The 27,981-nt window shown below is 43.1% G+C and overlaps 1 protein-coding gene across 3 annotated transcripts in view; it reads right to left on the reverse strand.

The window, feature by feature from the left end:
* Positions 1–25,808, reverse strand: part of LOC149305188 (rho-associated protein kinase 2) — a 104,059-nt gene extending 78,251 nt beyond the window's left edge. For 2 of the 3 annotated variants that reach the window (XM_089477898.1, XM_089477896.1), the window contains exon 1: positions 25,244–25,807. In XM_089477898.1, the coding sequence (XP_089334024.1) occupies positions 25,244–25,441 (198 nt within the window). In that variant the 5' untranslated portion in view covers positions 25,442–25,807. Of the gene's footprint in view, positions 1–25,243 lie in introns of all 3 variants that reach the window. The other variant, XM_089477895.1, reaches the window with a different exon arrangement.
* Between the last annotated feature and the right edge of the window lie 2,173 nt (positions 25,809–27,981).

Here is a 27,981-nt window from a genome sequence, read left to right on the forward strand (position 1 = left end):
GCCTCCGATGTCATCTTGGATACTGTCCTGGTGATCAACGGGAACGGGGGGAAGGCGTACAGCAGCATCCCCGACCAGTCGAATCCGAACGCATCTCCGAGGGAGTTCTCGTCTCGCGTCCGTGAGCAGAACTGGGGACAATGTGTGTTGTGGACAGTCGCGAACAGGTCTATCTGAGGGGTTCCCCATCGACGGAAGAGGTCCTGCACCGTGTCTGGGTGAAGCCTCCACTCGTGGCACGAGGATGGGGATCTGCTGAGAAGGTCCGCGAGGTCGTTCTGTGCCCCTGGCAAGTGGACCGCTTGAAGCAGGATACCTCGGGCGATGCACCATTCCCACACTCGGAGCGTGATGTCGAGGAGGGTGCGTGACCTGGTGCCTCCCTGTTTGTTCAGGTAGTACATCACCGTGGTGTTGTCTGTTCGGAGCTGTACGACCTTGTGGGAGAGGGAGGATTCGAACGCCTTTAAGGCCTTTTCTACAGCTATCAGTTCCAGGGCATTGATATGCAGGTCCTTCTCGTCGAGAGACCAACAGCCCTTCGCCCAGAGATCTAGAGCATGGGCTCCCCATCCGTCTTCTGACGCGTCTGTGGTTAGCGCTATCTCCGGCTGGGGCTGCGAGAACGGCATGCCTGCGCAAGCGTTCCGGGAGTCGAGCCACCAATGGAGGGAACGGGCAACCAGTCTCGGGATGGTGAGGCAACGCGATGGCAAGTCGGTCTCTGGGCTGAAGACTGACAGGAACCAAAACTGGAGGATTCGGGATCGAAGCCTTGCCCACGGTGTGACGAAGGTCGTGGATGCCATGTGTCCGAGGGCCACCTGGACGTCTCTGGCGATGACTCGTCTCCGGCCCGTGCACCTCCGGACGGCCACGCACAGCGCAGCAAACCGGTCAAGGGGAAGAAAGGCCATGCAACTGTTGGAGTCTAGAATGGATCCGATGAATCTTATTTGCTTGGTGGGAAGTAGCTGTGACTTGTCAGGATTGACCACCAGTCCCAAGTCCTTTAGAAGAGCTAGGGTTGCCGAGGTGTGTCGAAGGAGCTCCTGACTTGAAGGTGCCACTATCAACCAGTCGTCTAGGTATGGGAAGATCCTGATGCCTCGACGATGAAGGTGGGACACCACCGGTGCCATGCACTTCGTGAATACCCGAGGAGCCGTGGCAAGGCCGAAGGGCAGAACGTTGTACTTGTAGATGTCCGTCCCGACGGCAAAGGCTAGGAACCGGCGGTGGCTCTCCCGAATGCTGACATGGAAGTAAGCGTCCTTCAAGTCGATGGTCGCAAACCACAGGCCCTGGTGCAACAAAGGTAAGATAGAGGCAAGAGTTACCATGCGAAATCGGTGATAGGAGAGGTAAGCATTCAGGGCCCTTAAGTCCAAAATGGGCCTAATGCCCCCATCAGTCTTAGGAACCGTGAAATAACGGGAGAAGAAACATCTGGGGACGTCGACGGCATCGACGGGCGAGATGGCGCCCTTAGACAGTAAAGCGCGTACTTCGTCGAGAAGGGTGTCTGAGGGGGGGGTGGACAGGAAAACTCCAGTTGGAGGGAGTTCTTTAAATTCAAGGGCATACCCCCTACAGACGATGGTGAGGGCCCAAGAATCAGTAGAGATGGAAGCCCAGATGTTGGAGAAGGGCCTCAGCCTGTCCAAAAAAGAGAGGGAAGAGGAGACGACGGAGTACGCGGCACCGCTTCAGGTCCTCTTTTTATTTTGGTCGGGATCCTGCCTCCGGTAATTTTTCTTATATTTGGGAGCGGAGCGGCGACCGGAAGAGGAGGAGGACTGCGAGGGGTACCTCTGCCTGGGCTGATCCTGGCGCTGGTAAGGGCGATCCTGTTGGTAGGATCTCTGGCCCTGTCCGTACCATGGGCGGACGCCGGTGAAACGCTTACGAGAAGCCTGAGGGGAAGAAGACATACCGTGCTTCTTCGCGGCAGTCCGCATGCGGTATTTGAAATTGAGCTTCTCATCCGTCTCCCGATGGAAGAGGCCGTCCTCATCGAATGGCATGTCTTCAATGGTGGTACGGGCATTTTGATTGAGGTCCGAAGATCTCAGCCAAGCATGTCTGCGCAGGGCAATCGCCGCGGCCATGGACCTCGCCGAGCAATCGGTGGAATGCCTGGCTGACGTTATCAACCAACTCCCAATGGAGTGGGCCTCATCCCGAACCTCTGAAAGGGTGGCCTGAGACTCATCGGGAAGGTCCGGAATCAGCGGGGAGATCTTCTCCATCAGCCACTGGATATAAGCCCCCATGCAGGCATTATAATTGGCCACTCTGATCCCCAGGGCCGAAGAGAAGTAGGCCTTCTTGGCCAACGCGTCCACCTTCTTGGCCTCCTTGTCCCCTGGCATCACGGATGATTTCGGGGTCGACGTCCGCTGGGCGCCCTCGACGATAGCCGAATTTTGTCTCGGGTGTCCAAAGAGCCATGAGGGAGTGGAAGGAGCAATCCTGTACAGGGATTCTATCCTGCGGTTGCTGGAAGCTGTCGCGGCGGGGGACTCCCACGAGCGTCTTGCCAGCTTTTCCAGCGATGGTAACAACGGGATTGCAGGTGGAGTAGGCAACTTCCCGTGGATCCTCCTCTCAATGGGGTCAGAGGCCTCGTCTTCTACCTGAGAGGTTTGGATGTCGAGCGCGTTGGACATTTTAATAACATGTTCCGCAAAGGTGCGGACATCGTCAGTGGGTGACACGGCACCAGGCTGGGCAAACTCCTGAATGGAAGGCTGGTAGTCTTCGGCATCAGAGGCATCGGAGTCACTCTGGGGACGGTACCGGGTGTGGGAGGGAGCCTCCTCATCGGGGTCCAGGTCCACCACCTGAAGGTCTGGGGCCGCGCCTGTCGGACGGGAAGAAGCTACAACGTCGCGAGTCGGCTTAGGGATTGGCTCCGGCCTGGACCTTCGGGACGGAGACCCAAGGCGGGGTGCAACGGATTTCCGTGGAACAGCCATGTAATAAGTGTCCGTCTCGCTATCGTAGAGGTAGTCAGGTCTCTTCGGCTCTCTTGGAGGGGAAGGAGAGGCAGCCCGGTGGACCATGGCGGTATGGACAACCGATCTGGGCATCGGGGTGACCGAGCGATGGCTATGCGTCGAGCTGACTGGAGAGGCCGGTTCCGAGATGACGTCAATGGTGTCATCCGGCATGTGACGAAAACTCGGTAGAGCACGACCCACCGAAGGAGAGCTTCGACGACGGTCAGGAGGAATAGAGGGAGCCTCCGAAGTCCTGGAGTTCTCAACCCTGGAGACCTTGTCCATAGAGCGAGGTTCCCGGGGTGTACGTTCGGGGGCCAGCCGGTCCCGAGAAGCTTCCTTACGCCGAGAGCCATCGGAGTCCCGCTTGTCAGAACGGTGCCGTTTGGCCAAGGGGTGCTGGCCTCCCGAGGGAGAGGTATGTACTCTCTTAGATGCCGAGGGCGATGCAGTAGCCGAGGCCGGAGTCGTCACCTTGGTGGTCGAAGGCTTCGAAGCCGAGTCCGCTGATGCTGAAGGCTTCGGCACCGAGGGTGTGGAACCCGAGCCCTTAGTAGAGCTCGCTGAGGTCGAGGCCTTCGGGGCCGAGGATCTCGAGGCAGACCCCTTCTGGGCGCTCGAGTCCTTGTCAGAAGCGCGGCTCTCCTTAGAGCTCTTCGGGCGCTTAGGTTTTTGGGACGGCCGGGGAACATCCCCCGAAGGGGTGCCAGCGTTCGGTCCCTCGCGGGGAGCCACCTCCACCGGAGTTGGAGGACCGGCCATGAGTTGGGTCGGGGCCTCGGGAAGAGGAGGCAAAGGCGCCGACCCAGCGGAGGAGGGGGGCCCCAGAGAAGACATGGCACCCGCGGCGAAGACCCTGGAATAGATGGCCGCCTTTAGTCTGGTCTCACGATTTTTCCTCGCTTGGGGAGTGAGAGATTTACACAAGGCGCAGGATGATGGGATGTGCGCCTCTCCCAAGCAAAGGAGACAAGCCGAGTGAGGGTCCTGGCCGGGGATTTTTCCTCCGCAAACGGTGCACTTTTTGAAAGGCACCGAGGGCATGATCCGCTTACGGTTCGTTGGTCAACAAGCCGAGGTCAGTAACGAGAGTCAGTCCGAGAAAAAACAGTCAAGGGTCAAGCAAAGAGTGGTCAACAAACGGTCCGTGGTCAGGTTACCAGTGATTCGAATGACAATAAGAAGAGCGAAGTTCCCAAAGGCAGCAAACGCGGCGGAAAAAAGGAACTGGGGAAAGAGCGGGAAACCAGGGGCTTTATAAGGGGTGGGCGGAGCTACCGCCAAAAAGTTTCTATATGTTGCAAAGAGTACTTTGCCCAGTGATTCTAGAAGTTTCCGAAGGCACTGCGCAGGCGCAGTACAACCCATTTGTATGATTCGCAGAGACCACGAAGAAGAAATGAGCAATACTGCTAAAACAAAGAAATTTGTTGGCCCCTCTAGTATATTCTGTATTGCCAAACAGACCTAAAGTATGCATTTCACATACACCCTACACACATTGCCACCCCTTTCCCTTTTGTGTTATGTATTAATTAAATTGTAAGTCTGAGGACAGAGAACCATGTCACAGTTCTTTCACTTGTAAAGCATCATGTACAATGATGGCTTTTTTAAAAAAAACTGTCATAAAATCTTAATACAATTCAGCAATTAATAGTAGCAAAAAACAAAATAAAACACCACCTTCTACAAAGAAGGAGAGGATAAGGCTGGACTGGGAGGAAGGGATACAGCAAATATTGGGATTGCTGATAAGGAAATGCTGAACCATGGTTGAAATGTCAGCAGCCATGCCATTCCCCTCTAGGCAAAAGTGCAGCCGATAGAGTAAACTTTTAAGGAGAGGCTTACAAGCCTATTTGCAAATCTAGATAATTTCCTCCGACTTCTGAATTCAAGATCCAAAAATGCAGAAACTTGGGTATTAACACAAATATGAGACAACAAGGACATTAATTAAATGTTATTATGTATGGAGACAGAAGTTTAAAGTTTAGTTGGTAGGGATGCCAGAAGGGTTATGATTATTAGTATTATTATTAACCTTTATTTATAAAGCGCTGTAAATTTACACAGCGCTGTACATACAATCTTTTAATTAGGCGGAGACTTTGTTTATTAAGGCAGTTGACTAATCTGTACTACCTCTTGCTGCAAAGTACTCCAGCAGAAAAACAAAACTTAGGACTCACTCTGCAGTCTCTATAGCAAATTCTTCAAATGAGATGTGGCATCTACTAGTAATTTAACACCACATGGGTCATGTTTAAAAATTTTCCGAATAAATATTGTTCAGAAGAAAGCTTTAAATGTCTAAACTTTCTGGAATGGAATCTGGTATCTTGAATATTCTTTAAAAATATGTTCTTGTTAAGCTGCCAACTGTTTTCTAACTCAGAGAAGCATGGCGATTTCTCCCAAAAAAACTTCAACATAGTGGGAAACAAGTTAGAATTTCTCAGCCTTTCTATAGTAGATGTAATGGAAAATATTTTTTGCATTAGATACTGACCAAAGCCAATTCATCTCCAAATTCCAAAAAGGAAGTTTGTCATACCAACACTTTTAACAGCTTTTTGAAAAAGAAAAAAAAAAACCCCATAGCAAACTAATTGTCTTCCATCATGATGCTTTTAACAGAAATATTTAAGGTTGTAAAGTTCTACTATTTAGTTTTCACAGTAAGTCTCCTCCATCTCCCAAAAATTGCCTCTAAATCCTAATTAGTATTCTCAGAACCAAGCCTAACTCATTTCAGTGAATTTATGCTCAATGAAGAATGCTTACGATGATACTTTTCCACATTCCAAACATACACAAATAAAACCCTGCTATGGACTAATTGTGTGATTGATAGTATCTCTAAAAACAGTTCTTTAATCCCTAACCCTGGCTCTATCAGAAATCATCTGGAGTCATGACATCTTCTGGATCACAGTAGTGTGTTCAAAATCAAGATAACAAGTAACCGACCATGAATCCTGGCCTGGAACAGCAAACAGCTTCTTCAGCTCTGAAGTCCTGAGTCTGGAAACAAGCCAACTGGGAGGCCAAAGTCAGGTATGGGGAGAAGCAAGATAAGATGGTTCTGAGATACATGTGTCCAGAGTCTACTCATCTTTGGTGAGAGCCAGACTCAGAATTATTAGAAAATTTTGACTTTAGTAGGAGGTAAGACAAAAATGCAAATAAAAGAACTGAAGCTCTCTTTTCAGGCTTTTAATTTCCAACTTTAGTTACACCTAGGTCTCATTCCCCCTTACAAAAAAAGCAGTTTGCAATCCGAATCGATGAATCAATTCAACAGCGGAGCATGGTTCCTACTACATTTGTCCCAATCGCATTTTTCCTGTAAAATAACCAACTTGTGGTTCACATTCACGAATGAATTGGTTCAAAATGGATCCGCTCCAGCCGGCCAAAGGGCAAATTTAAATTGATTCCGATCCGCATCTGGTTCACAGTTGTGCAGAATCGATTTATCCAAAAAGACGCGGAAAACATCAATGTCAAAAAGACACAGGTTAAAGTGATCTAGTGCATGGCCCCCCTCTCCGAGTCTCTTCAGCGAATCAATTCAAGTGGGAACCAGGGTCATTTGAACCAGTTCAAATTGATTTGCGATCCGGTTTAAAAAGTACTGGGAATCAGGCCCTAATGGCTTGCTTGTATCCAGTGAAGCCCTACCTCATGTAAAGGCATTTCTGTGGATTTCTGTTATTTTGTCTATTTAAAGCACCCATTCCCTGATTTTCAATCAAAGGAGGAGGAAGAGCAGCAGCAAGTTTCAGAGCATCTGGACAAGACATACATTAAGGTGGCCCCTGGTGATTTAAACCCCTCCTTGGGTAAAGCTGCCCCCATGCAGGCATTGAACACTATCCCAAAGCATTCACCAATCTACAGGAGTAGTTTTTTGAGGATCTGCAGAGGTTTCAGTGGGAAACAAGCAGCAATGAATTTCCATTCATGTTCAGAAATAATTTATTAAATGGTTATGGCATCCAAGAACATAACTTTTTTTCAAGGATCAAATCCTTGAAGTACAACCACTGGAATAAAAGTACAAGGAAGTTCAACAACTGGACTAAAAGATGACGGTCAGCATCTGCCAAGTTAACAGAAGCCGTAAGCAACTGTTTTAAATTGTCTGAGCAGTTATTTCCACAGAGTAGGACCAACTCATAAGGTATGAAGTGGTTCTCTTGATAAATCTTGCACTATTTTTTTTTTGTTGTTGCAATTTATTTTAAAAGTTAACTCCAAAGAAATTTCACCCCATCAGTGTTAATCTAACTAACTGGGGTTTGTTTGTTTACAACGGTTAAGCTTAAAGATAAAAGCATCTCTACAGAAACCAGTGCTCCAATATTCTACAGTACTAGGCAGCGTAATTAGTTAAAGTCTGTCACAGCACAGTACTGCATTTCCTGACTGGGCTCCAACTGAAAGGGGTTACATAAACATTTGTCTTGTTTTTCAAATGGCCTCTGTCTGTGTCATCTACTCAGCAAAAATATACATGTAACCCAGGAACCTCTTTTCCTACCAATTAACAGAACATGCAAAGCACTCTTCGAAATCTACTGCCCAAGCATTTTGTTTCCAGTCTTGTAGCCTGTGTATGCCAACTCAATACAAGTATTTACCTTTGGAATGCTGATAGTATCAATATGTTCACAATCTCCTGTTTCCAAACCAGAGCACACCAGCCGACGTTGTGCAGCCATTGGGAACTTAATGAAACTATGAATATGATTTACGAGATTATTTAAGCAGATTCATTTTTTCCAGCTTCCTAAATTAAAGTAGTCACAATGGCTCAGCCAATAAGATATATATTAAAAACATTAAATAGGTTCAGGAATGTTAGGTAATCAATTCCCTTAATAGTTTTTTGTGGGTTTTTCAGGCTACGTGGTCATGTTCTAGAGGAGTTTATTCCTGACATTTTGCTAGGATCTGTGGCTGGCATCTTCAGAGAAATTCCTTTAATATTATGATGATCATAGATGTTAAGACAAGCAATCTAGAAAACTAGACATAGTTCGTGATCCTTAAAAACATCCTTCATCAATGGATATAACTGCCAGATATAAACGATCCAGGGATCAATTTCATGTTCATAATAAATAAGATGGATAGGCATATGGGTAAAAAAAGATCCAGGGGTCAATGTCATGTTCATAATAAATAAGGAGGATATGCATATGGGTAATGACATAGTCAATCAGCATATAGGTCCCATGCACCCACATGCCATCCTTCTGCTCTTCCCTCTATGGACCAAAAAACACTGCAGAAATAATCCAGTTTGAGACCACTTTAACTACCCTGGATCAATGCTAGGGAATTCTGGGAACTGTAGTTTTGTGAGACATTTAGCCTTTTCTGTCAGCACTGAGCGAAGGCAGTTAAAGCAGTCCCAAACTAGATTATTTCTGCAATGTTTAGGTCATATTTGACAAAAGCCAGTTGAAACACAGTAAAATATAGTTTCTCACTGTATGTGAGCAAAGAATTAAGGTTAGGTTTCAAAATGGACCTGCATTTGGGGGGGAAAGTTTGTTCAGCAGCCACTAACAAAACTTTCTGGTTTACAAATAACCTCAAACTGTCAGCACTTGAGCAAAGCCAGAAGCAATGGAGTTGCATGGTGATAACCAGAGATGTGTTACCTAGCAATACTCTATGAGGAAAAGGCACTGCAGGTGTAATGTCAGTCAGTCAGTCAACCTTTATTAGGCATACAACAACAACTTACATTTACGATAAAACTTCAGGATCATTATTAAAATTTAAGCCATAATCTTGTTGCCTCCACCAGAAAATTGGCCGTTAGCCTGGTAATATGCGGGTTCCGATCTTCCAATAAGTATTCTACTGATAACCCATCCAAACAGATATTCATTTCCAACAACCTTCTTAACAATTTTCCCCTCAGAATTCTATATAAAGCAATACAATATAATGGAAAACATCTGGAGCTTGATCACAGTGACACACACAATTCAAAAATGGGGCCTGCAAATATCTGCCCCTGGTCACATTTGAGGGGTGTATATTCAATCTCGCAAACAAAAAGGCCTTCCTTGACACCAGCAGTGAAAGGGTTTGAAAGTAATCCGGAATCCTATCCTGCAAGGTGGACATACTCAGCATCGCTGGAGAACATACTCTAGGAGGAGTTGGATATGTCAGTTGATGTTCTCTCTCTGCAAGGCAGACCCTAATAGATTCAAGACACTCCTTTTCAATTAGTAAAAGGAGAGAATCAAAATTTAAACCCACAGAAATCAGTTTACTTTCATAAAATTTAGCCCAACTGGCATTGTAAACATCAGATAGTAGGAACCATAAAAGACTGAAATGTATCCTAAACCAAAACCTATAACAGGTGTAATGTAAAAAATATGCCTCAGGCACACATCACAATGTATCCTCACAATAAGATTAAACTACAATGAGATTAAACTGCAGTTCAGCCTCAGAACAATTGTGCTTCCTATTCAATTGAACACACATTTACTTCATAATCCATTGTACATACTTGATGTTAACCAGATTTAGGGTCAGTCCCTGCAGTCCAGTGGGCAACATTTTTCCAGATGATCGTCTGGCACAGACACAGAGAAACAATTCAGTGGTGTCATCATGACATCTGACTCATCCACATACCACCAGTTCAAAAATACCTCTCTCCATGTAACCGCTTGCAAAGAACAAAGTCAGCATGGAAAAGGAGGAAAAAGTACCCACCCAAAAGAGAATGTGAGATTTGACCTGCAAATAAGAACACGGAGACCTGACTTGAAAAATGTGGATAATAGCACCGACTTGACTAAAAAGCCAAAGTAGAATTTCACACTTTTAAAAAGCCCAAACCTATTTTCACAAGAACTGCCACCTCTGGTAATTTAACTCTTGCAAACTACATTGAGTCCCAGACTGGGAAAAGGATGGGATATTTATAAGAATAGCACATCACTACCAGATCCTGGAGACAGGGTTCCCTTATAAAAGGAATAATTATTTGCTCATTATTGTTTTTAAAAGAAAATCAATACCTGGTTTATTTAAATTCAAAGTACAATTATCTTCTAGAGGGAAACACACTATGAGAAATTTATTTTTGTATTTTGCTGCCATATGAATCAGGAACAAGTAGCAAAGAGGGGGGAGAGAGAGGAATCACATCCTGCAGCAGAATGAACAAATAAGGCCTTCTCGTTCTCTCAGACTTCCTCACATCACAACTAGAAATAGTCCCACAGCTTACACATAATCTTAAAGTCAATAGCCCTCCCATCCAACACAGAGTTGTCTTGAATAAAGCTAAGCTTGAGTTATACATTCGTTAATGGCACGAGGTATAAATAGTCTATATTTACTTACAAAGAGCATCACTGATTTACCTAAAGCTATAAGGGCTGCTTTACACAAGATCTTTTGTGAAAACATTTGATATGTGCAGCACATAAAAATGTGAAGCACCCAACATTGCAGGTTAACAGTTGACACTATTTTCCCCCATGAAAGTAGCACTGTTTCAAGCAGCCACAATCATGAAAACTGTAGAATTTATTTCTGACGACCACATACAGATTATGGCCATAAAAATTACCATCTTACAAAAATGATTAAAACCTTTTAAGCTTTACAATCACAGCAATCATGAAAACAGTTGTCAACTACAGTTGGCCATCTAAACTTCGTGGGTTTGATTATTCATTGATTATTTTCTGCCATCTCCACTGCTGTCCTATGTCATTTTTAGAAAAATATTTTTAGCTGCCCTATGCCATTTTTAATAGGGACTGCAAGCCTCGGGAGACAGAGACTGCAAATATTATTTATTTATTTTATTATTTATTTCATTTATATGTGGTGAGGCTTGTAAATCCCTATTAAAAATGACATAAGGCAGCAGCGGAGGTGGCAGCAAGCACTGCCAGCCACCGGCTTCTGCATTGTGAAGGAATTCCACCTCCTTGAAAACATCCAGTGGGTTGAATCTGCAAACTGTACTTTTTCTATGTGTTAATTATGGTTGGAGGGGGTACAGTTATTCACGTTTTTTCCACTTAAACCGGGGTCCTGCACCCCTAAACCCAGAGAATGTGAAGGACTGACTGTACATCCATGACTGGTTGGCTTAAACATTTTATTAACCACAAATTTGTTCCTAGGACAGTCAGGACCTACTGTACGTGAAATGCTGAGAACTGAATTAATCCATCTTGCTTGACAGCAAGCAACTCATAAGATAAAAATGTAATAAACAGGCAACCAAACCAAAATAGGGTGAACTTCTGAGGTGAGTTAGCAACACTGTCTGTGCTCTGAGACAAGATTTGTGTGTTACGTGACAAAGCATTCCTACAGAATCAGGATCATTCCCTTCACATAAGGAACATCTCTTAAGGCTGCTCTCACAAAATGGTGAAGCAGAAACTTTAGTACCGCTCCTCCCTGGTTTCCATGACACAACAGCAACATTTTGCAATCTTTTTTTTTTTACAGTAGAAGAATTCAAACATAATAAAAGTTGCATCTAATTATAGTGTTAGATGGTAACAACGGTGAATAGTGAACCTTATCAGCAGAATCCTCCAAAAATAAAACCATTCATATTAGCACGTTCTACTGAAACCTGAGGACGAATTTGTACAAGGTGCCTTCTCTGACACCTGATTATATGGAAGTAGTGTGCACAGTTTTAATGCACAAATTGTCCTACTCCCAGCATTAAAGAATATATGCAACGTTGCTCTTTGCGACCTCTTTCCTGGCACAGTGTTTTCAAGCAGAGAGAACACTGGCTGAGGATATAGCTTAAAAATTATGTTTCATAATAAACCACCACAGTTCCCAGGAGAAAGGCAACGTGTGAGCTATTTAAATACCCACATCAAGATGATATGAGAACAAACTGTCAGCACCTCTTTGCTTTCACAAGACAAATCATGCAGTCATTTTCATTCACCCATTGCACAAACAGCAGAAGAAGGAGAGAAGAGTCAATAATCGCCTGTCAATAGGCAAGGAAATATCATGATAAAACAATCTTCGTTTACTGAGATATTAAAATGGTCAGTTAACAAAAGATTTCAACATCACATCATTATTAAGTTGGAAATGTGGCCATGTTCTAGAATAGTACATGCCAGTTTTTTGTTTGCCTGCTACTTAATAACACACATGAATTAGCTGTGGTCATTAGTATACTGTACTTCATGGTCAAGGCAAAAATAACTGTCCTCCTGTCATGTTATCTTCATCAAAAACAAAACAAAATAGTAGTAGTAGTTTTGCTACTTGTGTAATTACGGACAACAGGTATGGAGGGAGGGAAGGATATATTTTTGAATACTCTCCCAGAAATTGAAACAACATTTCAAATAAAAGTTTCTAGCCTAGGCTTCCTGCCAAATTCTATTTGTTAGGTATATTGTTGTTGTTACTGTGTGCCTTCAAGGTGTATCCAACTTTTGGCAACTTTAAGGCAACCCTATCATGAAGTTTTCATGGCAAGATTTGTTCAGAGGAGGTTTGCCACTGCCTTCTCCTGAGGCTGAGAGCATGTGACTTGTCTTTCTTGGCAAAGCTGGGAACCAAACTCTGGGTCTCCAGATTCGCACTCCAGCTCTCAAACAACTATGCCACACTGTTTCTGTTTTTACTTGTAGAAAACTAGGCTCATACTATAAAATTGCTGTCTGCCACTATTGAATTATTTATTGTTTGTTTCAAGGTTGTATATCCTGCCTTTCTCCCACAATGGAAATCAAGGCAGGTTACAATAATTTAGAAAGATAGGAGTAGAAACATTGATGACAAAAGTAAAAAAATAATAATTAAATATTATTAATATTAAAACATAAAATTAGAAACACATAAATTGAACCATTGTTAAATTATCTAGCTGGACATTAGAAAAAAGCACATATGCAACAGCTTCGAAGACATGTTTGTGACCTTCAGTATATGAATGAAAGTAGAGTAACAGAAGCAACTGTAAGAGGATGTGGACAGGATTCTTGCAGAAGAGACAGCCGTGTGTGTGTGTGTGTGTGTTAGAGCTTTGCCCTTCCTGGCTTTTCAAAGAAGCCAAAGGGGGATCTGTTGAGTGAGTAGGAGTGCCAATGGCTCACTAAAACAAGGCAGGGTTCCATTATGCCAAAAGGAGACAGCTATAAGACACTGCTGAAAAAGGCTTGCCTGTAGGGTGGCCATAATTCTCTACCACAAACCGGGACAAAATGTAGGACAAAATTTAGCCCAAAATGTAGGACATTTAAGGTCCTCCATTTTTCTTAAATGTCCTACATTTCGGGCTAAATTTTAATCCTACAATTGTCCTACATTTTGTCCCGGTTTGTGGTAGAGAATTATGGCAACCCTACTTGCGTGGATCTCACCATGAGCCAGTTTGCCACACTCCATTTCTGGACATGTCTAGAGTTTTATGGTTCAGTGCCATCAGTATAAAGCTGACAGCATATGAAATCTTTATTCACATATTCAACCATCCACAGCTTGAAAATATTCCAGAAAATATAAATTTGAAAAGGCAATGCTTGATTTTGCCATTTTATATAAACTATACCATTTTACTATGCCAGTGCAATAATGTGACTTGAACATCCGTGGGTTTTGATATTCGGGGGGGGGGGGGGGTTGGCTGGAAACAAACCCCAGGGGATACCAAGGGCCCACTGTACTCCTTTCCACCTCAGTTTTAAAATAGTCCCTGTCATCAGTAAGACTGGATGAGAGGGAACAAGCTGAAGTTTAATCTAGATAAGAGGTGGTCAGGTGAAAGGTTGGTCAGGGAGGAAATAAGGATTCAGAGTGTGCTGGACCAGGATGCATTCCCCCTGAAGACACAGATCCACAGCTCAGGTGTATTCCTGGATTCAAACTTCATCCTGGAAGCTCAAGCTCAGATGTCTGCAGTGACCCGAAGTGCACTTGCACAATTAAGGCTTGTGTGCCAGCTGTACCCATGCCTAGAGATGTTGTTGGAATTGGCTCCAGCGACACATGCTTTTATCTGGAAACTTTACCCTAGTCCAAAGAGCTTCAACCAGATTATTAACTGAGACTGGCTATATGGAACATACGACAGACTTGTTGCAACAGCTTCACCAACCGCTAGTTATTTCTACACATAATTCAAACTTTACAGCCCTACATGGCTTGGGTCCAGATTATCCACTTATGTCTTCAGATTTTCAAGGGAAGCCCTTTTCTCCATCCCACCAACATCCCAAGTAAACTTGGAAGGAACAAAAGAAAGGGCCTTCTTGGCCGTTGCTCCCTAGCTCTGGGACCTCCTTCCCAGAGAAGGAAAAGTAAAGACTTTTCTGTTTCTATAGAATGAGTTATTAATGGGGAAAGGGCATTTAATAACCTGCTGCATTGTCTATGTTTACTGTTTCGCTTTTAAAAAAATAATTATGCTTTTAAATTGTTTTTATTACTATTGATAGTCTTGTATGACATCAACTTTTATCTGGACCTACTTTGGCTTTTGTAAACTGCACTGAGTCCCGGGGTTGAAAAAACAGTTGGGAAATAAATAACATTTGTCATTCTGTCACAGTGGCAAACCTGACACCAGGACACAAGACCCTTGAGGGCAACAGAATTTTGAAAAGGTCAAATGCAAAAGAACCCTCTATTCCAGTCTCAATGTAGCCAGCCATTTTTAGAACTACAGTACATATATGGCTGCCATACTACTATCCTGCTTAGGACAAAGCTACACAATTTAATGAACATGTTTTCTCTGTATGACAGATACCCATATCACAACTCTCTGATTAGTACAGATCCATAAAGGATGTATGTACACCATGCATGTATGTGCACACTCACAATACTTCATTCCCAATCTACTCTCTCTCTCTTTCTTGTTGGTACAAGAGCTGCTTGGTCTTTATTACTGGCAGAAGCATTAGGAAAACCTAAGCCATCAACTGTTTTGCACAAGAGCTGTTCAACAGTGGAACATGCTGCCTCAGAGTGTAGAGGAGTCTCTTTGTATAGAAGTTTTTAAACAGAGGCTAGACAGCCATCTGTCATGAGTGCTTTGATTGCTGCATGGCAGAGGGTTGGATTGGATGACCCTTGCGGTTTCTTGCAACTCCATGATTTTACGACTGTGGACCATCCTATCTGCAGCTTCGATGCCATGGAATTATGGGCAGCACTATAGTATGAAAAACAGACAAGTATTTAGGCACCACTGTCAGTGTTACATGCCCCAACTGGGTAAGTGAAGGGCAAGGGAGAGAAAAGTATAAACTGGGCCAGTTTATTACTACCACTATGTGCTTTAGCTATACAGCTGTAATCCAACAAGATGTGGAGGGCAGCTTGATTTTCACCCATTTTAAGAGTTCATAACCAGAAAAGAGGCAAAAGAACAAGGAATAAATAAGTTGCTTTTGAATAATTAGTTCAGATTGCTACACTACTTACTTCAGCTTCCTCACTGTCCTGCCCCACACCGTTGCCACATGTACTAACTAACCCTCAGGAATTGCATATAAATCTACTGTAACCTGAGTGCTGTTTGTGGACATGCTTCTTTGCCTCGCTCTGCGTCAGTTTTGATGCTTGCAGCAGATGGAAATATAGGCTCTCCACTCTTATTTTCCACTAGAGAAACCCTTGACAAATAGAAAAAGGTGCTTATCAGTTCACTTGCATAGGGAAGATTTTGATTTACTACTAAACTTCAACTATCTTCTGGGCCCAATCAATTAGGGTTTTCTGTTACTTTCTCTAACATCTTTCATTTCTTTAATATGTTATTGCTAGCATTAATGTACTGTTCCTCATCCTCTTTATTTGAGACTTTATATATAGTTATTCATCATGAAAATCATGGGCCAGTGTAAAAACAATTAATTTAGATATACCACATTGAACCTTTGCTACTTTCTCCTTGGTCTCAATGGCTTTGCATCTTCTCCAGTTATGGGGGAATTCAAGTCACACACATACACACCAAAAAGATAAGATTTCTTCTCATTTCTAATGCAGCTACATTCTATTCACAAGCATCTGTAAGGTTCTTGAACACCCATTTAAAGCACTTGGAAACCAGTGATATTAAACGTACATATTTGTAAATTCCCAAGTAAATTTTAAAAAATAGGAATATTTTAGCAACTGTTGTACTCTAGTTCCACAAGTTCTATTCTGGCTATCTAGACAAACACAGGCGCGGGACAGACCGTCCAAAAAGGACGGTCTCCTAGCGCTTAGTTTTGGTCCGCGGGGAAGCCACAGCCTCCAGACCGCGGGGCTTCCCCGTGGACCGAAAAGAACCCGTTCTTGTGACACCATCATGACGTCGCAGTGCGCCAATGGCGCACTCGTGACGTCATAATGGCGCTGCAACATGTGGACACTATGCGTCCAGGACTTAATAATGGCAGCGCCCATCTGTACAAGGTGCCGCCATTTTGACGCCCTTGTCACATGCGAAGGGTGTCTAGAAGCGCTGCCCCTCGCACGTGACGAGGGCATTCTATCCTGTCTGTCTGGGCCGGGCCATAGATATGCTTTTTCCTCATTCCATTTCTTATTGTCTTTTACCAATATCAAGGAAGGCTTTAATATAGCTTGCACATGAATTCATAGAGCTTTCTAACAATCCTATACTTGTCTAATCAGAAGCAGACTCTACCATTAAGTTAAACTGGTGGGCAATTTTTATTTTTATCTCACAGGGCCAGTAAGACAGTCAGCAAAATAATAATAATAATAATAATAATGGGTTTTGAGTGTTGAACCTGGACTCTGGGAGACCAGGGTTCTAATCCCCACTTGGGCACAGAAACCCACTGAGTGACTTTGTACAAGTCACACTTTCTCAGCCTCAGAGGAAGGTATTAGCAAACAACCTCAAGAAGAAATCATGCCAAGAAAACCCCCTAGTAGGTTCACTTTGGTGTTGTCATAACTTGGAAATGAGTTGAAGGCATGTTACTATTAGGTTTGTAAAAGGCTAATATTTGAGTTTCCATGTTTATTGTGCAAAGACAAAATTACATCATGCTATCTATCAGGCAGACTAACAGAAACAGGAGATACACTCCCACCTCATCCCTAGCTTGCTTAGCTGCCCACATGCAACTCCTTATCCTCTCTGACTATCATGTGAGCTTTTAGATAAAAGTAGTATATTTTAAAAGTTTGATCCAGAATAATATGACTTTCAGCTTGCAGCAGGTTTTCCCCTCATCTAGCACAGGGGTGAAAATTGTGCTGCCTGTGGACCACATATAGCTCTCAAAAACATCCAGTGAAGCCCTTGAGACAGCAGCAACCACTCTAGATCAGAAGACATATTTTTGTGATCACAAGCCTGTCTGACAGCTGCATGGTTCAGAAGTGAACTACTGCTTCCAGTACTAGGAAAGACTTAAATGTGATGGGAAATTTGGCATGTTTCACTGGTAGAGTTTATGCGATGCAAACATATAATTAAAATACTGCTTTCATTTTTCTTTACCTACATCAAGCCTAATCAAAAGGTTTATTCATTAAAGCCTTACAAAAACATATTCATCCTAAACGTCATTACATCTTATGCCAGAGATGATGGAAGACCAAAGAGTAGAAGGGCTGGTTCCTTCTACTGCGGTAGCAAAAGTCTCTAGCACTGACACTGTAGAGCTTGAGAAATAAGGTTCAAAACACACTGAAGAAATAATTCAGTTTGAGACCGCTTTAACTGTCCTGGCTCAGTGCTAGGGAATCCTAGGAACTGTAGTTTATTGTGGCACCAGAGCTCTCTGACAGAGAAGGCTAAATGTCTCACAAAACTACAGTTTCCAGGATTCTGTAGCATTGATCCAGGGCAGTTAAAGAGGTCTCAAACTGGATTATTTCTGCAGTGTGTTTTGGACTGTACATACTTTTCAATGAAAGAAAAGAATGTGCCTGGACTGCCTGTGACATCTAGAATAAGATACTTAGACATACGTTCTTCAATCTAGTGCCCTCCAGATTTTTTGGGTTCTTTTCCCCATCAACACCAATGGTCAGGTCTGCAATGAGTTATAATATAGAACCACTGGGAAGTACAAAACTGGCAAATCCTGCCTCAAGCATCAGGTTCCATGTATTCAGCAGATACAGAGAAAACAATTAGGAAAGAGGTCAGATAGAGGGCCAGGGCCTAGACATTTTAAAGGTCCTGTCTGATCTTGGAAACTAAGAGGGTGAGCCCTGTTAGTGCTTGGATGGGAGACTGCCAGCTAATGCCAGGCTATATTTCAGAGGAAGGAACAGACAAAACCACCTCTAAGTATTCCTTCCCTAAGAAAACCCTATGAAATTCATGGGGTCACCATATATCGACAGGTAACTTGAAGGCACATATAATACACATCCAGGACAGAGGGTCTAGGAGGACAAAATTAAACACACTATCGGCTTGACACACATAGTAGTTGTACCATTAACCTACATCACCAAGAGTAACTTGTACCACAGCAGCTAAAGGAAAGAATCAACTGCATTAGAATCAAATTGGCTCAAATTCCAAACAAATTGGCTCAAACTCTATCTTCATGAAGTCATAAACAACAGTGTATCTGCTACATGAGTTTCTAGATGACCTTGCCATCCACAAATACAAATATAACCGCTTTGCTCTTGTCGTAAATTACATGAAGGCGCGCAACAACAACTGTTGGGAAGTAAAAGCTTAGGTATGTATTTACTGGAACTGCTTTATTATCTCAACCAAAAACCAACCCAAATGTTTACATTTAGGATCTTTATAAATGGAACAATAAGAGCTAGCTTAGAATTAGTTTGTTGTTGCTATTGCGTACCTTCAAGTCATTTCCAGCTTATAGCGACCCTAAGTGAAACCTATCAGGAGGTCTTCTTGACAAGATTTGTTCAGGGAGGTTTGCCACTGTTCCATTCTGAGAGACTTGACCAACGTCACCCCTGGGTTTCCCATGGTCAAGCAGGAATTCAAATCCTTGTCTCTCAGAGTCCTAGTCCAACACTCAAACCACTGCACCATCCTGGCTCCTGAGTACACAATTATTATTATATTGAACCTATACTGGAAAGCATGTTGTTAGAGATGCATCTGTGTCTGAAAATGTGTTGATGCTTAAAGAAAGAAGATTTAAATAAGCTTCATGTTCCTGCAGCATAGACTTGCTCTGTATTTGCCAAATCAGCCCAGCATTCATCACAGGCAGCCTTTGAAGGTTTAAAATAGTAGGTTTTGAGCATACTTCTCCCATGTCTCTGTTCTATTTAAATATATGTTCAAAGAGTTTCATCATTTGTGTGTGGTATGTGCCTTCAAGTCACCTGTCAACTTATGGTGAACCCATGAATTTCATAGGGTTTTCTCAGGCAAGGAATACTTAAGAGATGGTTTTGCCAGTTCAGTCAGTCTCCCATTCAATCCTAATAAAGTCATGTCAATGAGCTCACCTTCAAAGTACAAGCAGAACTAAAATGTGAGATAATATTAGCATGTCCACACAACTATTTTAACTTATCCTACAGGACTTTTAATTGTGCTCAACAGAGAAATGCATCCGTCCAAAAAAAAAAAATCAGTTAGAGAACTGGATCCTATTAGACCAACTGGAGAATAAAGTAATATTCCTTCCATTAAGGTAAAATTTAGAGACACAGCAGCATTAGTCTGGCATATGAGTATGTAAAGGGATCTTGTAGCACCTTTGAGACTAACTATGCGAAAGACGTTGTAAGCATAAGCTTTTGTAGACTCAAAGCTTACGCTACAACTTTTTTCGCACAGTTAGTCTCAAAGGTACTACAAGACTCCTTTGCATACTGATCCTTCCATTAAAGTTATACACCTATATCAATAGCCTTATCAGCCCTGAAAACTGTGTTCAATGGGTCTTCCAAAACATACACATCAACAAAGCAGGGCTAAGAAAGCCACAGGATAGTATTTTTCTCATCTGGAGCATTATCAGTCAGGGGGAAATGGGTGGAATCCCTCTAGCATTGATGCTCTCACACAAGAAACGCCCAAGGAAGTAGCACCCAGCTACACACAGACTTCATTCCTTACAATTCCCAATACACTGAACATCTCCAATAGGGCAAAGGCCAATGCTTTCCCAGAAATGACCTCCTAGGCACTCAGTGCTGTTTCATATAACAAGAGATAATATGAATTGCATTTAGTCGTCCCTCTGGATCCACAGATTCTTCATTCACAGATTCTACCATCCATGGCTTAAAAACCATTTTTTTTTTAATTCCAAAAAGCAAACTAGGATTTTTGTCATGTTATATAAAGGACACAATTTTACTACGCTACTGTATATAATGGTACTTGAGTATAGATAAATTTTGGTATCCATGAGGGTTGGTCAATACCCATAAGGGTTCCTGGAATCAAACCCCAGCGGATTCAAAGGACCGACTGTAAAATTAAGATCTGTCACTAATATTTCAAGCCATCTTTAGCACATACTGTTTTAGATCCAAAACACACTGCAGAAATAACCCAGTTTAGACGGCTTTAATTTCCCAAAGGCTCAGTATTAAAGTGGTCTCACACTGGATTATTTCCGTAGAAGATGGAAAATGTCAGAACAAAGATCTGTGAGAACTTCCTATTCCCCTTTAGGAGTCAAGACACACATATAACCATGCTTCACTATAACCATAATGACAATTTCACTGCAAGCCATCTATTTTAATGATTTTATGTGATTTTATGTGAAACAACATTTGTTTGGGCTATGATGAATAAGAGATGCAATGATCTTGAAATCACCTGGACAGCTGAAGAGAAACGTTAAGTAAGAAATCTATAAACTAGTCAATATATCCTTGCATGACAGCATAAGACACAATGTTTAGAAATGTCATTACAACAGCTATTAGTATTTTTTTCCTGCAACTAATAAACTGCTCTGTTGTAGTTGTGATACATTTATACTTTCAGAAGTTGACTGTTATTGAATCAGACAACTGGCTTATATTTTTAAGCCAAACCTGGATCTTTGCCTGTACTTATGGTTTAAACACTACTCAAAACGTCAATTAATAATGCACTGGTTGCATTCTCCAACAAATCAAGCACACTCAAATCCCATTCATTTCAACCGAAATTACAGCAATATTTTAGAGAATTTTAGAAGTGACTGATGAGGCAAAAATTAAGGAATCAACTCTGAAACCAAGGGCTGTTAGTTAATTTAGATTTTACAGCAAAGCAGCTGCATTAGTTTGCACAAAATAAGTTTACTGACTACTGCTTGCAGACTTTGTCAAGCAATGCAGTATTTTTCTTCTTTTGTCAATAGATGTTTACATAGCTTACCTGCTATTCCTCTTCCTCTATATCCCACAAATACAAAATGCAGTTGTATGATTTGTTAGAGGAGTCCACAATAACAAATCCTCTTTCACACACAACTTTAACTTCACCCTTAAGATGCCCACTAAAGATGTTCCAACTACACAACAGTTGCTTTAAAGTTCACACTGTTTTGTGCATGGGGCTGCACTCCTAATTAACCACTTTAAATTTCCCTTAAAATCAAGAGCTGCTTCAATTCAAGGATCGGTTTTATGTTTATCCAACAACAGCAGCCATTACAAACAGAAAATCCATATCCATTCCTAACCATTCTACTGAGATAAAAGGATTCATCATAGTACACTGCTTGTACAAAAGCATGTAGTATCAAAGACAGCTCACTCATTATTTCTCAATGTATTACTAACAGATTTGGCTTAAAACAGCTATATATATGTACAAATGAGATGTCTCAACCTAACCATAAATGTCACTTTTCCTTTACTGAAATGACTTTACTCCAGACTCATAATATAAGTTCTGTTGATTCAACAGCTCAATGCCACAACTCTAACAGATGAAACTGCTGGAGGGGGAAAAACTGCTAGAATTAAGTTTTTAATCTGAACGCTGTGCAAACTATTCTACTACTGTTGCTGGGGATTTTTGGGCTCAAAGGATGAAGAAGCTAGAAATGATGGATATTGATAATGGGGGGAAAGCTCTTCCTGCTGAACATATGCATAACTCACTGGACTATTCTGCAGTACTTCCACGAAGTGTCATGAATGTCATTATCAATCCTGGGTGTCTCTCTAACAAGCATAGATCCCTCCAGCCTCCAGCACACATAGACAGGCGCATAGACTGTTTAGTCAGTTCCTGTACTTTGGCCAAGCAGGACTGAGTCATTTTTGCAAATGACTCCAGCTGCTTCTCTCCCCCCCATCCCAACCCTCTTTCCAAATGCCTGTCGGGAGAAACTCTTGGAACGGAGACAAAAATCCCATTCCTCTTTCTCCATGAGGTCTCTGCTATCCCTAAAGATATTTTCCGACGCAAGACCATGCTGACTGAATCCTTCCCTATCTCATATTTAGCATGGTGGAAACCACAGACCTATCCTCTTTTCTAAAGGAAGAGTTCTTTGTCTGCAGGCATCAGTAAGAAGAAGAAAGGCTTCTGTTCATATTTGTGCAGGTAAAGTTAAACATTCCTCCTCAACTATGACTCCTAAAAATAAACGTTCCTTGCCTATACTGATGGCCAACAAGTCCCAAACATGGCCACCGTTTCCATACCCGCGCTGCAATGCTTGCCAGCGACAAGTTAACCTTAAGTTTCCCATTAACAGAAACCAAGTTCAATAGGAAACCAAAGAGAAAGGGAACAAAGATGACGCTGAAATATTACAGACATCTCAGCACTAGCAGATTTAATCAGGACTATTTCTCAACCATTCAAAGAAACTTCCAAGATAAACACAGGCCTAGGATCAAAGTAAAAACTTGCCACCTCAGGGCCATTCAGAGGCAGGTTCCACAGGGAGTTGCCCCAAAAATAGTATCTCCTGGGGTTATGCAAAAAGCTAAAATAGAAATAAAATCTGTTTCACAGCACTAACTTTCTTTTCTTCCTCCCATCCCAGAAGGCTTTATCTGCAAACTCAGTGGCACACTTATTTATTCCCCACCCAACTACCCCTACTTTCCTTGAACTTTGTTGTTGTTGCCTGCCTTCATGTTGTTTCTGACTTACGGTGGCCCCGTGGCAAACCCATCATGGGGTTTTCTTGGCAAGACCTGTTCAGAGGAGGTAGAGATCTTGTAGCATCTTTGGGACTAAGTGAAAGAAAGAAACTGGCAGCATGAGCTTCCCTAGGGTTCAGTTTACTTCCTCAGATGCATCTACGAAAGCTCATGCTGCCAACTTCTTCCTTTCAGTTAGTCTCAAAGGTGCTACAAGATCTCTCTACATACCTATTCTACAGACTAACACGGCTATATCTTGTTCAGAGGAGGTTTGCCATTGCCTTCCCCTGAGGCTGAGAGAGTGTGATCTGTTTGCTATCACACTTCCCTTTTCCTTCTTCTCTAAGTACACTTTCTGAAAACGAAGAGACTTTTTCATTCTTAACATGGGTTGTGAAGGGAGAACACAGGATGTGTGTTTGGGAGAAAAACAACACAGGCACGATCAATTAACCCTTTTTAAGGCATCTGAGGCAGTAGGCTCAAGTCCAGGAAAGCTCATGCAACCCCAGATTCTTTCTTTCCTTCAATGAGTCTCAAAAAAAAGAGGTGTTGCAAGAACCCTTTGCAAGTTAAAACCACTGAGACAGAACAAGTGTCCAAACTCATCCCTATGGAGAAAAGGGTGTGAGGCTCAGGGTGTCCTCACTGCAAAGGAAGACAAGGCACCGCAAAATGGAGGACCTTCAGGTTAAAAAATGGAGGACATGAACAACTTTTTGGGCAAGCTAAAAACACTCGTGCAAATGTAAATGCATGCTTCTCGGCAATGCTCAAAATGGAGGACACTGTGCAATTTGATGCTCAGAATGGAGGACATTGTGGAATTCCTCCTGGACCGAAGGTTGGAATGGGGGGCATGTCCCAGAAAAGGAGGACGGCTGGTCACCCTGGGCTAGATGTCATAACTGCAAAGGAGGACGAGGCACTGCAAAATGTAGGCCTTTCAAATGGAAAAAATGGAGGACATGCTCAAATAAAAGCTCAAAACACTCCTGCAAATATATAGGAAGTATATATATGTGTGTGTGTGTGTGTGTCCTCCATTTTGAGCATCACTAAGGAACATGCAGTGTTTCTTGGTCATGCTCAAAATGGAGGACATTCTGGAATCCCTTCCTGGACTGAAAGCTGAAATGTAGGACGCTTCCTGGGAAAGGAGGACGTGCCTGGCCACCTTGGTGCTACAGGATCCCTTTGCAAACTAAAACCCCCCAGAGAGAAGGAGTTTCCAAACTCATCCCTATGGAACAAAACAGTAGTGGCTGCATCCTTCCCTTCCAAACCCTGCCCCACCCTTCCAAAGCCAAAGTGGGGAGTAGTGCAGGAACTCACCCTCCTCCTATTCCTCCCTCCCCCCCACAGTCCAGTGGTTTCGTCCTCCATGCCCAGCACTTCCAACTTTCTCTCTCAGGCTTGGACACCACCATCACCAACTAGGGGGAGAGCCTACCCCAAGCCCCCCAAAACCAAATAACTCCCCCTCCTCCCCCCACCAACCCTTTCCAGTGGTTCTGTCCTCCATGCCTAACACTAAAAACCCTCAAACTCGGCCACCACCATCACCAACTGGGGGGAGAAAAAAAGCCTACCCCAAGCCCCCCAAGACTAAATAACTCCCCTCCTCCCTCCACCACTTTTGTCCAATGGTTCTGTCCCCCATGCCTAACACTAAAAACTCCCTGGAACTTGGCCACTACCATATACATTGAGGGGGGGGGGATAAAGAGCCTACCCCAAGCCCCCAAAGACTTAATAACTCCCCCTTCTCCTCTGTCCAGTGGTTCCGTCCTCCATACCCAGCACTTAGAACTCCCTCAAACTTGGTCACTACCACCACCATCCCGGGGGGGCGCTACCATCACTATCAGGGGGGAGGCAGAAAGAACCTACCCCAAACCCCCTAAGACGAAATAACCCCCCTCCCTCCCTCAGTAGTGGTTCCGTCCTCCCTGCCCAACACTTCAGACTCGGCCAGTACCATCACAACTGAGGAGGGGGGAGAATAGAAAGAAAGCATACCCCCTCAAAGAAACCGCCTCAGTTCGTTCCCTAACGCCGAAGGGTCAACGTGTCTCCAAGCACCGTCCCTTATTATCCCACACGTACAATAGTTCCCCACAACAACCACTACACACCAACAAACTTTCCACGTTGACCGGGGAACGGGGGTCCCGGATCATAGCCTCCAGCTTCCTCCGGCGATCCCCGGCCTCTGGAGGCGGCTGCGGCGGCTGCGGCGGCGGCTGGGAAGCGGGCATTTTCTCCACAGGGGCGGCTTCTCCTCCTCGGCTGGGGGTCGGCGGCGGCTGCTGCTGCTGGTGGTGGTGGTTCATAATAAACCGACTCCCTCCTCCTCCTCCTCCTCCTCCTTTCTCCTCCTCAGGCGCCAAGGCGAGCCCTGAGATGGCTGTCTGGCCTGAGAAGGAGAAAGAAGAAGCGGGGAGCGAGGGGCTCCTTCTCCTCCGTCTCCTTTTTCCGCCAGCCTCCCCTTCAGTATCCGCCTCAGGGCCTACCGACGCTGAGGGAAGGCTTACTTGGTTCCTATTATTATTAGTAGTAGTATAATTAAACTTTCCACGGAAATAGTAATAATAAAAATGAAGGGGGAAGCTGCTCAATGCCGGCCTGGACCGGCCAGGCCCGACTCGGGAGGAAGGGGGGAAGAGAAAGGGAAGAAGGGGCTGCAAACGGCCGCCTTTCTCCTCCTCCTCCTCCTCCTCCCCGGCGAAGGCGGGCCTTGCTAGGCCGCCTCTGGTGGTGCTGCTCCGCCCGGCGGCCCTCGTCGCCGTTTTCGTCCTTCTCCCTCCGCCCTCATTCCCATTTCCCAGGCATTTTTGTTTTGTTTACAGACCACTCTCAAGGAGGAGAACAAATATATATATATATATAGAGAGAGAGAGAGAGAGAGAGAGGCAACGGTTTACATTTCGTTTTATTACGGCAAACGGCGTGATTACAATAAGTAATAATAATAAATGAATAGAAGGGTTTCAAGAAGTTCGACTGGGTGTGTTTTTTAAAATCCTGAGGAGTCCTTCCCTCTCTCATTTCTTCCCTGCTTCCTTCTCCTTCTTTTTCTATTTCTATTATTATATCCAAGTGCATCTGAGGAAGTAGGTTGAAGTCTAGGAAAGCTCTTGCTGCCAACGTCTTTCTTTCAATTAGTCTCAAAGAGACCATAAGATCTCTCTACATTATTATTATTATTGTTATTATTATTATATCCAACTGCAACTGAGGAAGTAGACTGAAGTCTAGCAAAACTCCTGCTGCCAACTTCTTTCTTTCATTCAGTCTCAAAGGTGCTACAAGATCTCTATAAATACAATTAATAATATTAATACCAAAAGCATCTGAGGAAGTACATTGAAGTCTAGAAAAACTCGTGCTACCAGTTTCTTTCTCTCACTCTCAAAGAGGCTACAAGGTCTCTCTACATTATTATTATTATTATCATCATTATTATATCCAACTGCATCTGAAGAAGTAGGCTGAAGTCTAGCAAAGCTCCTGCTGCCAACTTATTTCTTTCAGTCAGTGTCAAAGGTGCTTCAAGATCTCTCCATACTGAACACAGACTAACATGGCTATATCTTTGAATTCTATTTCTAAGAGTGTTTTGAGCTTTTATTTGCTTACCGCTTTGATCTAATTTGGAAAAGCGGTATATAAATAAACATTATTATTATTATTTAGTTGGTTATTTCTAGGTTCTTATTATTATATTTATACGTGTTGTTTTTAATGTTGTAAGCCACCCTGAGTCCCAATCCTGGGAGAAGGGTGGGATATTAATATTAATAATAATTATAATTATTTCCTATTATTATTATTATTATTAGTTGTTGTTGTTGTATTTTATTATCCCGCTTCTTCAAACAGACTAACAATAAAAGCATCAGTCAAACATAGTAACAACTTATCATTGTTGTATTCCAAACCCTCCCATCCACAATAAAATACAATTAAATTATTAAACAGTTATTAAAAACAGGGCAGAAGCATTTGGAGCAGTTGTTAAACAACTGATTGAAACAATAAGAGATTGCTGCAATGTTAATCTGGAAAGGCCTGTCAGAAGAGCTATGTCTTAACTGCCTTTTTAAGCAATCAGGACAAGTGATATATAAATATAATAAATATATATATAAATATAATAAACAAATTATCCCGCTCTTTCTCCAGAACTGGGACCTTCAGAGCGGCTTCAGGGTATTTAAAGAACAACACTATTTAAAAACATATAGAAGAGAGGCTCATTTAAAAAGGAGTTAAATTATTACAGTGTTAAAAAAAACAGGTAGCTGTTGAAAGAATAAAATACGTTTTTAAAAAGATAAAACTGTGTGAACCACTTTAAAATGAAGCAACATTCTTCATCATCATCATCATCATCATCAATAATTTATATTATTTATGTTTATTTTTCCTCCCTCTTGCTTCTCTTCTCTAAAGGGAAAACAAAGTCCTGGCCCCTTTCAGGGCCTCGGCCATTTTGAGCAGCAGGTCAATACCCGACAAGAAAGAAAGAAGGAAAGAAGTGAAGGAAGGAAGGAAAGAAAGAAGGAAGGAAGGAAGGAAGAATGAAAAGAAGCGTTAGAGGAGCCCTACGGGTTCTTTTTTTCCCTCCCTCCTCCTCTGTGGCAGGAAGGAGGAGGCTGGCCCTGCCTCCCAGGGATCTTTTCTGCCTTTCTTTCTTTCTTTCTTTCTTCCTTCCTTTCTTTCCTTCCTTCCTTCATTTCTCATGGCTGGCTCCAGGGCAGGATTAGCCAGATGTCCTCACTGTAAAGGAGGACAAAGCACCGCAAAAAAAAAATGGAGGACCTTCGAGAAACAGTGGGAGGGCGTGAGGAAATAAAAGCTCAAAACACCC

This window comes from Sceloporus occidentalis, unplaced genomic scaffold (assembly GCF_023333645.1).
Source record: "Sceloporus occidentalis isolate IW3139 unplaced genomic scaffold, rSceOcc1.0.p SCAF_12, whole genome shotgun sequence".
Classification (NCBI taxonomy): domain Eukaryota; kingdom Metazoa; phylum Chordata; class Lepidosauria; order Squamata; family Phrynosomatidae; genus Sceloporus; species Sceloporus occidentalis.